At 51.3% G+C, this 14,506-nt stretch overlaps 1 protein-coding gene across 1 annotated transcript in view; it reads left to right on the top strand.

Moving 5' to 3' along the window:
* Trim71 (tripartite motif containing 71) overlaps positions 1–14,506 on the top strand; it is a gene marked incomplete at its 5' end in the record, with an annotated part of 45,803 nt that overhangs the window by 20,304 nt on the left and 10,993 nt on the right. The window contains one exon of the mRNA XM_055601543.1: positions 14,206–14,373. Coding sequence (XP_055457518.1) covers positions 14,206–14,373 — 168 coding nt within the window. The remainder of the gene's footprint in view (positions 1–14,205; positions 14,374–14,506) is intronic.

Genomic DNA, 14,506 nt, shown 5'->3' with positions numbered 1-14,506 from the left:
CTCTTTTTTTAAGTCATAACAGTACACCCAGTAACGTGATCTGCCCCACTCCCTGCTGCTTGGGTGCCGGTGCTTGGCTCTCCTGGGCTCATACCTCTGCTGTCCTGCAAACACGGACACTTGTCTCCAACTGTGTTCCTGGGCCTGGGGCGTGTTCCTCCTTGCCCTGTTCTGGGGTCAGAGGAATCCTGCCTAGGGAGTTCTGCAGGGTCTGGCCTGCCAGCTCTTATCTTGTCTACAGAAGTCAACTGGTCTTTCCCGGTCAGCCCCGCACAGCAGCAAAAGCTGACTCACCAGGACGTGCTGTGTTGCTGATTCTTTACTCTTCTGCACTTAGGCATCCGGACCTTCTTTTCATACTAATATTTGGGCAGGAGTCTGGAAGTTTCCTTAGATTGTTTGTCTCAGGCAGTGTGCCAGGGGCAGGTGAGACAGTCACTATGTAGTTCTGACCATCGAAGACTGTGTAGACCAGGTTGGCCTTGCATACAGAGATCTGCATGCCTCCCAGTGCCGGGATTCTAGGTGTGCGCCACCACACCCAGCAAAGCCAAGAATGTTGGAAAAGAGGGCTTGGGCTGAGGAAGTAGAGCCTGAACCAGGGAACTGAGGTGTGGGTCAGCTCTAGCCAGATCCCATGGAGGCCCCAGCACATTTTTTTGTTTGGTTTGTTTTTCAAGACAGGGCTATTCAGTAGACCAGACTGGCCTCGAAATTAGATCCGCCTGGCTCTGCCTCCCAAGTGCTGGGATTAAAGGCGTGTGCCACCACTGACCTGCACATTTTTGGTTTTGCCTCAGACTTGCCTGCCTACTCTTTCCCTCTAATGCCTGGGTGTGCTTTTTTTGGTCATTGAACCAGGGACTTAAATATGTTAAGCACCCTCTCACTGTACTCTAAACTCATCAAGTATAAGCCCACCTAAGACTTTGTTAAGACTTGAGAACCAGTTAGGTAGCCCAGGCTGGCCCTGGTGTTCCTGCTTCCTAACTGCTAGCACACCCCACCAGACCAGAAAGGTTATATCTGTAAGCAATTAGAGCAGCCGTTCTCAGCCTGTGGGTTGTGACTCCTTTGGGGGTCAAGTGACCCTTTAACAGGGGTCACCTAAAGTCATTGGAAAACACAGATATTTACATTATGATTCCTAACAGTAGCAAAATCATAGTTGTGGAGTATTGACAAATCATTTTATGGTTGGGAATCCCCACACCATGAAGAAGTGCATTAAAGGCTCAGCAGTAGGAAGGTTGGGGACCAGTGGATTAGAGGAAGCAGTCTGGGTAGGACCTAGCAAATAGTCATTCCTGGTTGGGCCATGGATTTTTCTCCCCGGGCTGGTGGCCTCCTGTGGGGGATGTAGTGAGGCCCTTAGTAAGATAGGGGTCTCTAGCTCCAGGCTGGTCTGGAACTCAGACTTGTGCATAACCAGGAAGCAGAGAACATTGGTAATTGTGCGCACAGGTTGAGGGGTTGTCAGGCTCCAGGATTATTGGAAATTTCTGTGTGCATTGTATTCGTTGGTTTGTTTGTTTGCCTGGTTTTGAGAAGACCCAGGCTCTCTTGAACCTCATTGTGTAGGTCATGCTGCCCTCAAACACGCAGAGACCCAGCTTCCCAGGTGCCGGGATTAAAAGCCCGTACTGCAGGCCGGGCTGTGTGCATATTTAAAGGTGGGCCCTTCCAGCGGAAGATCAGCTTCTGTGGCTCAGAATAATCTGGGGATACCTCAGTGTTTTTTATTTTTTGAGACAGTTTCTCTGGGTAGCCCTGGCTGTCCTGGACTCAGAGATCCGCCTGCCTCTGCCCAGCCAGGAGAAGGACTCCAGTCATGAGTGTGACTGAGCCATTTCTGTTTTCTGGCAGGAACTATGCTGCTGGTCATTAGTGGGAGCAGAGAATATTCTGGACCTATTTAAAAAACCACAAGTCAAAATACACAATATCCGTTTGACATCAGCACTACCCAAGTATATACATAGGGAAAACTCATGGGGGGGGGTGTGCCAAAAACAGGGGCTGACAATGCAAGCAGGCAGAGGGAGGAGGGCGGGCCCCTGTTACCGAGCATTCTTTCTTGGTGGGGTCAGCAAGCATTCTGTTGCTCCCTCGCCACCAGCCTGAAATTGCTCATCGGAGAGTGTGCCTGGAACTCTTTGTCTAGGGAGGAGGTGGGAACAAAGGCCCTCTTCTGGACCAGCTGCCATCTTGGACCCAGTTATTTCATCAAGGCCTTCTGCTTTCTTTGGACTATAAATTGATCGTAGATTCCCCAGGGCAATAGCCTTTTGGATTTTGGGGCAGGATAGTGACGTGGCCTGGTCTGGAGCATCTGGGGCGCCTCTTGGAAAAAGGCTGAGGGTTGTGTCCTTGTGTCTGACCAGAGGGAGGGTGGGGGCTGGCTTTCTCCAGTGTCTGTTTGTTTGTGCCGCCAGGTTTTACCTCTGAGGGGGCTGTGGAGAAATCTGAGGTATTGGGAGCAGGATTGCAAGCAGCTAGGAATGCAGTGTGATAAGAGAGGAGCCACGCACTTGGGAACAGGACAAGGCATGGCAACATCTGGCCAGAGAGCTCACCCTGGATGGAGATAATGCTGTTGATGTCAGGCATGGTTTAGCCAAGAGGCGTTACTCCCGACCCGACCTGCCTGTGATGTAATGGGGAGCCACCGGGCTGTTGGGCTTCAACAAAGAGGTAGTCATCTGTTGTGGCGATGGTTAGGTTGCAGCAGCCTGACCGGATAGGTCTGGAGGGGAGTCATATTACAGCCTGCCAGGAGCCTACTGGCTTCCCCGCTGACCTGGAGCCACTTTCTAATGGTGTCCTTGAGCAGACTAAATAGTGCATGCCCACTCTTCGTCTATAGAACAGTGGTAGTGACAGCAGTCGACCCGTAGGGCAGTGGCTAGAGAGAGCAAAGCTCAAAGAAGTCATCTGCCTGCACAAGCACATGCTCGCACGCTCACATCTGTGAGCGAACTTTCTGCCTCTGACAGAGCTTGGATAAGTGGCCCCCAGAGTGCCCCTAAACCTATTAAAAACTCTGTGTGTGTTTTCCTGGAAAATGTAGGGGCTTGAGGTAGTCTAACCCATTGCATAATTGTTCTAGTTCTTAGGGTTTGATAAGAGACGATCCTCCCTCTCCTCACACCTCGGTTAGGGTCACATTGCGTATGGGTCACCCTCATAGGCTGATGTTTCCCTTGGTGTGCCATGTTCACATCCGGAATTACTCCTCCTGTTTTAGATTGACTTTGACGTGTGTGTGCGTGACTGTTTTGCCTGTGTTTCTGTATGGGTACCACATGTACATCTGAGTCCCCAGGACTCAGAAGTGGGCAGTGGATCCTCTAGAACTAGAGTTTTGAAAAGTTGTGAGCTGCCATATGGGTGCTGGGAACCAAACCTGGGTCCTCTGAGAGCAACAAGTGCTCTTAACCAGTGAGCCATCTCTCCAGTCCCTTAGAGAGTCTGTCTGTCTGTCTCTCTGTCTGTCTTTCTCTTTCTGTGTGTGTTTGAGAGAGAGAGAGGAGAGAGACTGTAGGTTGATGGGGTGGTGTGAGAGAGAGTAGAGAGACTGTGTGTGTGTTGAGATGAGGTGACACTGTAGATCAGGCAGTCCTAAAAAAAAAAAAAAAAAAAAAAAACAAACACCTGCCTCTGCTTCCTGAGTGCTGGGACTAAAGGTGTTCACCTCTTGTAGCCTCTTCTGGTCTTTTGTCACCGCTCAGGGCTGTAATTCTAGCTATTAGGTTGAGGACAACAACCTGGTAACTTATTGAGACTCAGTCCCCAAACTATAAGGCGGGGGGCACTATGGGCATTACTTAGTTGAACCCAATGCCATGGCTCCACCCCACCCCCACCCCCAGCTTTCTTATTCCAGGGCTGCATCCCTGGAGGGCACTGCTCAACGGTAGACCCCTGCGGAGCACCCTCCTGGCCCTGGGTTCAATTCCTGTAAGAATGTGTAGGCCGTGTGAGGAGCAAGTGTTGGTGTTGGCCTCGAGCCTGACCTGGCTATTTTACTGCTTTACTAGTTTTTCAGAAAGCAGGTCCAAAATGTTGCTCAGGCTGTGCAGACTGGGAAGCTATGGCCGGCTCTTGGGTATTGGGGAGGCTGGCTTTTCCTCTGGGTGCTTTGCTGTCTGCCCTGCAAAGGCTGGAGTGAAGGGGGAAGCCACAGCCCGTTTTGATGGGTTAGCTGTATAGAAGAAGCCTTCAGTGTCCTCATTCCCCAAGCCTCTTAGAACTACTGCCCAGAGCTAGGGAGTCCCCCAGCGCTGCCGCTGTGGTCTGTGACGGCAGAGTAGTTTTCAGACGTCATCCAGAGTCCTACAGTCAGCCTGCAGTGGGTCTAGGTCGGCCTGGCTGGAAGGAGTGAGGCGTTGGCACCCATATACCTGCCCGGCCTTACCAAGATACGCCCTGCTCTTCCTGAGCTGTGTGTCATTTCCCTTACACTTGGGGGCCTGACAGATGGTGAGGACCCACCCACATTTCAAGGGGCGGAAACTTGAAAGCTCTTAGTGCTTTTTAGGAAGGCTTGAAGATTCACCTTCCCTAGTGGAAGCTAGAGTTCCCTAACAGCCTTCATTTTTATCTATGCTTCTGGTGGGCCAGCTAGGTTTTTGTTGCTGTTTTTCGAGACAGGTTTTTCTGTGTATAGCTCTGGCTGTCCTGGAACTCACTTTCTAGACCAGGCTGGCTCTGCCCGCCTCCGCCTCCGCCTCCCTAGTGCTGGGATCAAAAGTGTGTGCCACCACTGCAGCCAGTTTAGTTTAGTTGTGTGTGTCATTTTTCTGTCACGCCTCTCTTCCTTCTCTTGCCTTTTGTTGTTTATAGGGGTGCTTTTCAGTTGCAGATGATAAAGTCACCTTGTCTGAAGATTCCATGTCAAATTGCTGGTAGGGTAAGGGGGACATTGCCTCTTTTCTGTTACAGTTCTACTCTCGTAAGATGCCAGCCCATTCCACTAAGTTGAATCATGGTGTACTAAAAACTGTTTTTTCCTTCACTCTGTTCAACTATTTATTGAGCATGGACCTACCAGATGGTTTCCAGGGCTGCAGTTAAGCAATGGACAGTGACCACAGCCTTCCCCCATGCCACATTTACATTTTAGGACACAAACAATACACAACACACACTCTCTAAGAGGAGTAAAAAGCAATAAGAAGGAACTGTGGGTCAGGGTGCCTCACACCTGTTACCTCAGAGAATAAGGCCTTGGTGGGATGATTGTGTGAGTTGGGAGGCCAGCCTGGACAACACAGGTTGCAAAACAAAGAAAGGAATGGAATTGAGGTGGAAGACGGCACCTAGTTAGTGGAAGTGTTTTCGGAAGTGCTGTGAGGGCAGCTGGCCTCCACTCGGTCTGCCTGAGTCTCACCCAGCAGGCTCTTTGCATGGCTGTTGCATGGTTGCTTGGCCACCCTCACAGGGGTGGCATCTCAGGGTACGCTTCTGAAGAACAAGTCCTTTCCAGATCTGGTGCGGAGTGAAGGGCGGGCAGGGCACGCAGCACAGGGACCAGTTAGAGCATGTACGGCCATGCCTGGGTCTTAGGCCTCTGTCCTCTGCACGGGGAGAGATCAGCTGGTGGTTTGCTGGACTGTGATTTGGGCGCACACGTGGCAGGATGGAGCACTGCACAGTGAGGAAATTCAGAGTGCCACCAGGAAGGGCCAGCCGCTGTGGTTCCTCCGTGGAGACGGGCAGCTGCTGGCCTGCAAAGGAAGTTGGGCCGTGGCCATGTCAGAAGCGTCATTCAGCGCCCCACTTCCAGCCTCAGCCCCTGGGTAGAATCTTTCATCGTCCTTCTTTTCAGTGGGTGTACAAACTACTCAGGCTGGAGAATGTTGGCCAAAAGGTCTCATGGGTACCTCCTTTCCCAAACAAGATCCTCCTGTAGCCCAGGCTGGCCTAAATTCTGATCCCCCTGCCTCCACTTTCTGAGTGTTGGGATTACAGGCATGTGATACTGGGGATCACGTAAACCTAGCCAGGGCTTTGTATGTGCAAAGTGAGCAAGCACTAGCAATTGACCTGTATCTCTGGGCCCAGCACAGGGAGGGGTTCGTGGCTCCCACCCTCCCCCCTCCCAGCCACTTACTCAAGCCTTATACGCTATACTCTTCCAACTTGAGTGAGTTACACCTGCAGCCTCACAGGTCTGTCAGCTATGTATTTTAAGCTATGTATTTTAAGGTGGGGTCTCGTAATCCAGGCCAGTCTTGTGTTGCTGAGGCTAGCCTTGAACTTGTTCTTCTGCTTAACATTTTTCAAGCTGGCTGGGACAGCAGAGCTGCCACCAAGTTTAATGTTGTGGTGAGATTGAACCGAGGGCTTTTTTGTGTCCAGTTGAGCGGCATCTCCAGGCCTTGTTTCGTGACCTCTACCTCTTTCCTCATGTCTGTGATAGCCCTAATAGAAGTAACACCTATTAATACAGGACCAAATGCAGGGGTTCCAGGAACCCCCAGAAACCTATCTGAAGGTCGTTACACCTAGTTTTCTTCTAAAGCCTTAGGTTAAGGAACTGAATTGCCACCCCACCCCCTTTTATTTTCTTGCAACAGGATCTCTCTGTGTAGCCCTGGCCTTCTTGGAACTCTCTAGACCAGGCTGGCTTCCAACGCAGACATGTGCCTGCCTCCGCCTTCCTGGGATTCCTGTCTCTGCTGGGGTTAAAGGTGTGAACGCCACACTGCCTGGTTTACTAGCATAGCTTTTATCTTACCCTCTGTGTCCCTCCCCTGCCCCAGTGATCTGGTGGTGTCTGGGACAGAAGAGGAGAGAGGCTCTGTCACCACCCTTGTGAGACTGAGCAGGGGGTCCTCAAGTGGCCTCTTTCCTGGTTATGTTAATTAGCACATGTCCTTTGAGGAGGCCATTCATCCCGAACATTACACACACCTGTGGCCCAGGGGGGGGGGGGGGGGGGGGGGGGGGGGCCTCCCCCGAGACCTGACATTAAAATATTTTCTTATCTTTATTTTTCCAATAACTGGAAAAACAAGCCAGGCATGGTGGTGTAAACTGGTAATCCCAACACTTGGGAAGCTGAAGCAGGAGGATCACTACAGGTTTGAGGTCAGCTTGGCCATCCACAGTAAGGAGGTACAGGACAACCAGGGCTAAAGTGAGATAGTGCCTCACCTCAACAAACAAAGAACAGTTGTTATAATTTGGTTCCATTTTGGTTGCTCTAGGATGGGAGAGCCTGGGACTGACTTGTGTAGCCCAGGTTGACCTTGAAAGAGATGGCTTAGTTTTCTGAAAATTTATAAAACTTTGTTAATAACGCCCCCTCCCATGTCTGTCTCGCCCAAAGAGGCCGATAGAAGGTGTGTGTTAGTTATATATGCCAAGCCCTATTAATAGTCTGTTGGTAACTGAGTTTTTCTTCTCCAGTTTGTGTGTTTTTCTTTGCTTTCAAAACCACCCATTTTTCACTGGCCCCACCAAGCAGGCAGAAGAATGAAGGTTGCTTGGCTACATCAGGGGGTGAAAGGAGGAAGGGGAGGAGGCTGAGTTCAGGCCACCTATTGAGCCCACCCCATTCCGAAGTCAAGTCCTAAGCGTTCTGTTCTTGCCTTTAACTAAGAGTGTACCCTGCTTCTGCAGCCTCGAAGGCCACAGGAATTGGAACTCTCAAATACCCATCTTCTTCATTGGGTCTGGCTTGAAAAATCTATAATTTACATGAGCAGTGATCTCTGTGTTTGGACAGATCTCTCTGATTTCCGGCTGGAAGCTGCTCATTAGAACACCAGAGGTCAGGTGCGTGCAGCGTGGCAGCTGGGACACTAATGATTTCATAGGCTTTGCGTGACCCCTGGTCAGGGGTGCTGTAAATCGGACTTCAGATTCTAATTTTCCCCCCTCCCAAACCTCCAGGGAGGTTGGTCCTTGCTTGCCTCCTGTGAGATAGAACTTTAGATAGCATTTAGAGTCGAGGAAAAGGAGAAGTAATAGCTAGTGGGAGATTGTGGAAAGACTGGCAGCCTGTTAGAAGCCGATTATGTGGGGCCAGCAGAGCTAACTCGTTTATAGGAGCTCTAATAGTCTGGTTCTGAGCCTCACCCGTCAGCAGGGTTGTTGAATGTCTTCCTGGTGTTGGGGTGTAAGTATAGTTTGAGGTTTTTTGGGGTCTGTTAACTAATTTTTTTAGATTGATTTATTTTTAACGTGAACGAGTATTTTGCTTGCATGTGTGTGTCTGTCTGTACACCATATGTGTGCCTGGCGTCTGCTTGGGTCAGAAAGGGCATTGGGTACACTGGTGTTGGGGACAGTTGATGACATACCTGTGTGACCACCACTCCCATACGGAGGCTCGCCCAGCCTCCCGAACAAGTTCCCAAGGGTTGGGGTTCCAGCCCTCTGCCCTGTTTTCACCCACACTTGTTTCTCTTGTTTTCCACCCTCTTTGGATTCCAGCTCCTCTCTCCATGAAGAGGGATGGTTATTGGAGTCATCTTTGTACTTGACTCATCCGATAGCTTGTTTCCTCTCCATATACTCTGTATAGCTGATGCGGAGGTTTTGGGTACAGTTTTTATTTTTTGAGACAGGGCCTCTCACCATGTGATCTGGCTGCTTGAGAACTCAGTATGTAGACCAGGCTGGCCTCAACTTGCCTCTGTTGCCTCCAACTACTGGGACCCAAGGTGGCCATGTTTGTACAGTTTATTTTTGAGACAAAGTACCCCAGGCTGGCCTGGAACTTGGGGAGTAGCTGAGGATGTCCCGGATACTCTTCCTCTGCTGAGATAGTGGTTACAGGTGTATACCCCACAGCTGCATGTCTGTGCATGGCAGGCAGGGACTATACCCCTAGGCTTGTTTAAATATTTAAGTCGCGTGCGAGCGTGCGAGCGTGCAGCAGACAACAGGTGTGTTAGAAGTCCACGTAGAATTTGTGGGTTATGTGGGCCTTGGCAGGGTGGCAAATCCCAGCGCCCCTGTGGGTTTGAGGCTAGCCTAGTGTACATAACATTAAGTTCCAGGAGTACACAGAGACCCTGTGTCACCTCCATCCCAGAAATAAACACATTTGCTGGATCCTTTGGAAGAGCAGCACAGGCTCTGGTTTTAAACACTGAGCCATCTCTCTCTCCATCCTACAACTCCTCAAACCAGGATTAGCAGTGATTTTATACAACACCATGCAACTAACTACTCAGCCGTGATGGAGTGTCCCAGAACACTCTGGAACATGTAGTGACAGCGCAGGCAGGGTATTTGCCGGTAGTAGTGGGAGACTGCAACAGGATGATGATGCAGACCCGCCCTGGCTACAGTGTTACAGTGTGAGGTTGTTTCAACCGGAAAAACCTGGTAGATGTTTCTGATCTGAGTTGGGGCTGTAGGACTGCAGGACTGCAGGAGGGGCCTTGTCTAGCATGAGCAAAGCCCACCGCCTCCACTCTCAGTGCTGTACCCAAACCATCCATACTTAGAATATAGGACATAGGACGCCGCAGACTGGAGCCAATGGTGATGCACACCCATAATCCCAGCACTTTGGGAGCAGAGGCAGGCGGATTTCTGAGATGGAGGCTGGCCTCTGGTACAAAGTGAGTTCTAGGACAGACAGCTAGGGTTACACAGAGAAACCGTGTTTTGGAAATCAAAAACAAAAAGGAGAGAAAGAAGGATTGGCCTCGGTGCATTGCCAGTGCTGGCTTCCAGCTGTAGGGCTCACCTTGTCCCAGCCTGATGCTGAGTGTCTGGACAGCCTTGGGCACATGCTACCCTAAGCTCTGAACAGGGGAGACTTAGGGGAGAAGGCATTTGCACAGGGGAGATAGACGCAGTTGGATCCAGAACTCACAGTGTCTGCCTGGGCTACATAAAAACTCTACCTGAGTAAACAACATAACAGAGCTGGGCTGGAGGGACGGCTCAGCTTTAGGGGTACTAGCTGCCCTTTGAGAAAGCTGACGCCCTCTCCTGGCTTTTGAGGCCGCTGCAGGTAAGATACCATACACATTAAAAAAAAAAAAAAAAAAAACTCAAAGTGCTACATTATTTACTGATTCTGATTTCTGAGCCAGGTTCTCTCTATCCTCGGAACTTGCTAGGCAGACGAGGCTGGCCTCAAACTGAGGTCCTCCTGCCTTTGTCTCTCCCAAGTGCAGGGACTAACGCCTGCCGACTCCCGGCAACATTTCGTATCTTCAAAAAAAAAAAAAAAAAAGGAAAGAAATGCCCTTCTCTTTCTGCCAGAGAATGTTAATGGTGCACATGGTTTCCTTCCCTCTGCTGAGCTCTCCCGGTTGTGGGGTCGCAGGCCTATGGCTCCTGCTGAGGGCTTGCTGGCCCAATAGCTTTCCCGCCAGCTTTACTTTTTGTAAGCGTGTTTGCTTTTTGTAAGGGTGTTTGTAGCACCCTTTCCCACCCCATCGCCCCAGCCCGGCCGTAAAGCTTGGGTTTGATGTTCTTTAGCAGATGCTCTTCATGGCTCTGGGCGTCAGTCCGTGTGCAACCCACAGAGGAAGGTCCAAGGATTGGGCTCCCGTGCCACCTCACACTTCAGGGGCGGGAGGCGGTCACTGGCCAGTGTATGTTTGGAGGCTTTCCTTTGTGAGAGACCAAATGTTACTTAGATGAATGAGTCATTTAAGTAAACAATAAATAAAGCTAAGAAATTTGAAAATAAATAATGTACTTCAGCTGAGGGGTTTTGATAAACTTGAAGCCATGTGGCGATCGGGCCTGCCCTTCCTCCCCCCCCCCCCCCCCCGCGTTAGCATTCCTCATTGCTGTGGGTCACTGCTCAGAACCATTGCCTGCCTGTGTCCCTCACCCCCGAACACGTCCCCGGGTGTGTGTGTCCCGGGCGGCGCTGGATGGAGGGACGAAAAAAAAAAAGTGGAGCCACACACACTGTATCTTGTTCACCGATGGAGCATTTTATTTCAGTATGTAGGGCGGCCAGCCCGCCGACCCTTTGTTGTTATTTATTTATTTTTCTTGGTCTTCCCCACCCCCCTGTTCCTTTCCTGCTGGGCCCACATTCCTAGGTCTTTGTCTCCGCTTGGTATTTTAGAAATTTTGGGAGAGGAAGGCCGAGAGGGGTGGGACGTTCTGAAGCTGGGGGCAGGGAAGGGGGTGGTCACTTGGAGGGTCAGAGGTCAGGCCAGCTCCATTTAGCTAGAGCAGCCAGATTGTCGCCAGGCCCGAGGGGGCGTGTCCATGCATCTGCCTGGGTATCCCCAAACAGGCGGATCGTGGGCCCTGGAATTTCTGCCACCGGCGCACTCCACCCCTTTCCTTTCTGCTCCCTTGTGGTCGCCAATTTGGGGGCCACAGGCTCCTCTGCCTAGCACTGTCTGTGTATTCCCTGTTTTTAAAAGATTGGCTCCAAGGCAGTCGGCCCCTGTATGTTTTCTAAATGGCATCTGTTTATTTTGGGGACAGTCTGTGTGGATAGCAGGATTAAACTTGGTAGAGTCTGCTCTTCACCGTGTGAGATCCTGCTCCGCAGCCAGCACCTTAACCGTCCCCAGTTAGTCCTTTGAGGGAATCATCCGGCTCCTGCAAAAGACCACTCTTTCTCACCCATTTGACTTCATGTGTGCAGTTCTAGAATTCCGCTTCCCTGCTCTTAGAAACAGCAGGTAGATAACTGGAACACTCAAAATAGAACTCCTATTCATAACCAGAAGGCTTTAAAACCTTATTTTATAGTTCTGCAACCCTAAAATGGCATTATCTTAAATTTTAATTTACATTTAAAAATGTAAATTAAAAAGCCCATGCATTTCAGAAACTGTAGGTTGCTTAGTTCTGAGCATGCGGAGGCTGCTCTGTGCATCTGTAGGTTTTATTATCAGCCACTCAGATGCCGCTGCCCCTCCTAAACCCAGCCTGTCCACATCCTCGGGGCATCTGGATCTGCTCCCATCCGCCACGATGGGAGTCCAGGCCATGTTTCATGTGGGATTCCCTTTGACTCATTTTGGAAGCATTTGGGCTCTGCTCTCCTGACACCACCGCCTGCTCTGGCCAGGATTTCTTTCCCGTATTTGTAGAGTCCTTCCTGGAGGCTTACTGTAAGACCTCAGGGCTTCTCCTGTGCCTGGCATCATGTAAGCTCGTTGTAGGGGGGATAGGCCTAAAGGCCTGGGAGTTTCTTTATACTCCCAGGGCCTCGCACCCTGGAGCCCAGTTTCTTATCTCAGCCCAGAATTACACGAAAGCCCTTTGCATCTTGTTTTCCAGCCCCGGACAGGCTGGTTCCTGGGATTTTGAAGGTTGGAAAGGGTCTCCTGGGGGTCCTAGTCAGAGACCTCATTTGTTTTGCTGATAATAGGAAAGCTCAAGCCAGCCAGAGGAAGCCGCTGGGCAGGTGGCCCTGGCTCAAGGCCCAAGGTGTGCCATTTGCTTTTTCTCACATCTGGAGAAAGCAAGGGAAGTCGCAGAGCCACCACAGAGCTGCTTAGCTCAGAGAGGGGAAGACCTGGAGCCTGTTCTGTTTCATCTGAAAGACACCTTCTGGTGGGAGGTGTTCACACTTCACTTAAGGAGGGAAGAGGTCATTCCCCTGGCTGGCCGGTGGAGCTGGGGGAGAGAATACACGCTGCTGCAGGGGTGCTAGACCCAGTCGAAGAAGCGCTTCTGTACCAGTTGAAACTTGCTCTGGATTCATTCAGCTGAGCGTCTTTTTGTCGGTCATTTGGAATTCTCTTGGGGTTGGCAGACCAGGTCATGTCTTAAGGGTAGACTTGCTTAAAAAAGTGATTGGTCTGGAAGGTAGAGCTAGGGATGCCTGGCTTTAGTCTACTGTGCTGGTTAAAAAATGATCAGAACTGGTCACAAACTTGCCGGTGTCGTCTCCGTGTGCAGACTCCAGAAAAGATACCTGATTCATTTCTCTGTGAGATCATCAAGAAGACTATTGCAGGGGGCTGGAGCGATGGCTCGGAGGTTAAGAGCGCTGGCTGTTCTTCCAAAGGTCCTGAGTTCAACTCCCATCAACCACATGGTGGCTCACAGCCATCTATGCTGAGACTGGGCGCCCTCTTCTGTGCAAATGTGCATGCAGACACAACATTGTATACATAGTCAGAAAAGGAAAAAAAAAATATTTTTTTAAAGACTTGTGCGTCTTTATCCCTGGATGCAGGATGACTAACCCGCTTCCTTTGTTAAATCCAGTGTCGCAGCACACTTCACCTCGCTGGACACCTGTGAGTGGCAAATGGGCATGGGAAACGGTGGCTCTCTCCTTCTCAGTTCCACCCCTGAGAGAGGCTGTCTCCAGCCTTTGCTGGCTACCACGTCCAGCACTGATGTAGTGTTTTGTCGTGGGTGGGTATCTTGGCGTGCCCCTGCTGTGTGGTCTTGAGCCACCTGCACCGCCTCCTGTCTTCACGAGGGCATTTAAGTGTGCTGCTGCCTGTGGCAAAGAATACAGCTTACACATCGATTCCTTGTCGCGTGTCAACGCCCCCCCCCCAGCTGCTCTTAAAATCCATCCAGAAGATGGAGGAGGAAAGTGGCTGGTTTCCATGCCCCCTCTCCTGAGAGCCTCTCGTCTGTTAGCAGGTGATGAGTGTCCAGCTTCCTCCCCCCGGGCCCTGGGCCCCTAGGGGAGCCGTTCCCCCCCCCGGGCCCCCCCCCCCCCCCCCCACCCCCGTTACTCCTTGCTTGGAACAGTTCAACAGAAAGAAGAAAGCGAAGGGGCAGACTGACTTGACTGTTAGCTTCTGGCCATAATCCCAAAGGCTTCGTCTGGTTAGCTGCCTGGAGTGCTGGGAGACAGCAGTGCTGGCCACCCTGGCTGAGTGAGGGCTGGTCGGTGTATGTCTGAACTGCTTCTTGACCATGCCTTGCATGCAGAGACGGCACATAAAACTTCATTCTGTCATTCAGACCACTAATCCCAGAACTTTCTAGATCCATTGAGACCCAGGGAACTCCTCTTCCCTTATGCCAGCGGGACCAGCCTGTGTGATCCCTGACTTAGTGGTGTCTCTCTGAGTTCATAGCTGGAGTGGGATATGGCGCCTGGGTGGGGTTTTCCCTGGTTTGGGGCATCAGGCATGGGGAAGGACAGCGAGCCTCACCTGTGACAGTCTGTCTTGATGACAGAGGGGTAGACATTGTTTGGACGACCATCTCTGGAATCCAGGACGAAGGGATGGGCTGTGCTGCCTCCCCTCTGTTCACACCTGTCTCTCTGGTCCCCAGGTACTGCATCTGTATTGCGACACCTGCTCTGTTCCCATCTGCAGAGAGTGCACACTCGGCCGCCACGGAGGCCACAGCTTCGCCTACCTCCAGGACGCCCTGCAGGACTCACGGGCACTCACCATCCAGCTGCTAGCTGATGCCCAGCAGGGCCGCCAAGCTCTCCAGGTCTGTTACCCACCTCACTGACTCAACCCTTCCTCGTGCCTTCTAGAGGGCGAAGGAAGATGGGTAGGCAGATTACAATGCTGGGGCCATGGACTAGAGAGACCTGACATCCCCCCCCCCCCCCCCCCCCCCA

This window comes from Psammomys obesus, unplaced genomic scaffold (assembly GCF_907164565.1).
Source record: "Psammomys obesus unplaced genomic scaffold, mPsaObe1.curated_primary_1811, whole genome shotgun sequence".
In the NCBI taxonomy this organism is placed as follows: Eukaryota; Metazoa; Chordata; class Mammalia; order Rodentia; family Muridae; genus Psammomys; species Psammomys obesus.
This window is presented reverse-complemented; position numbering and strand designations above follow the sequence as displayed.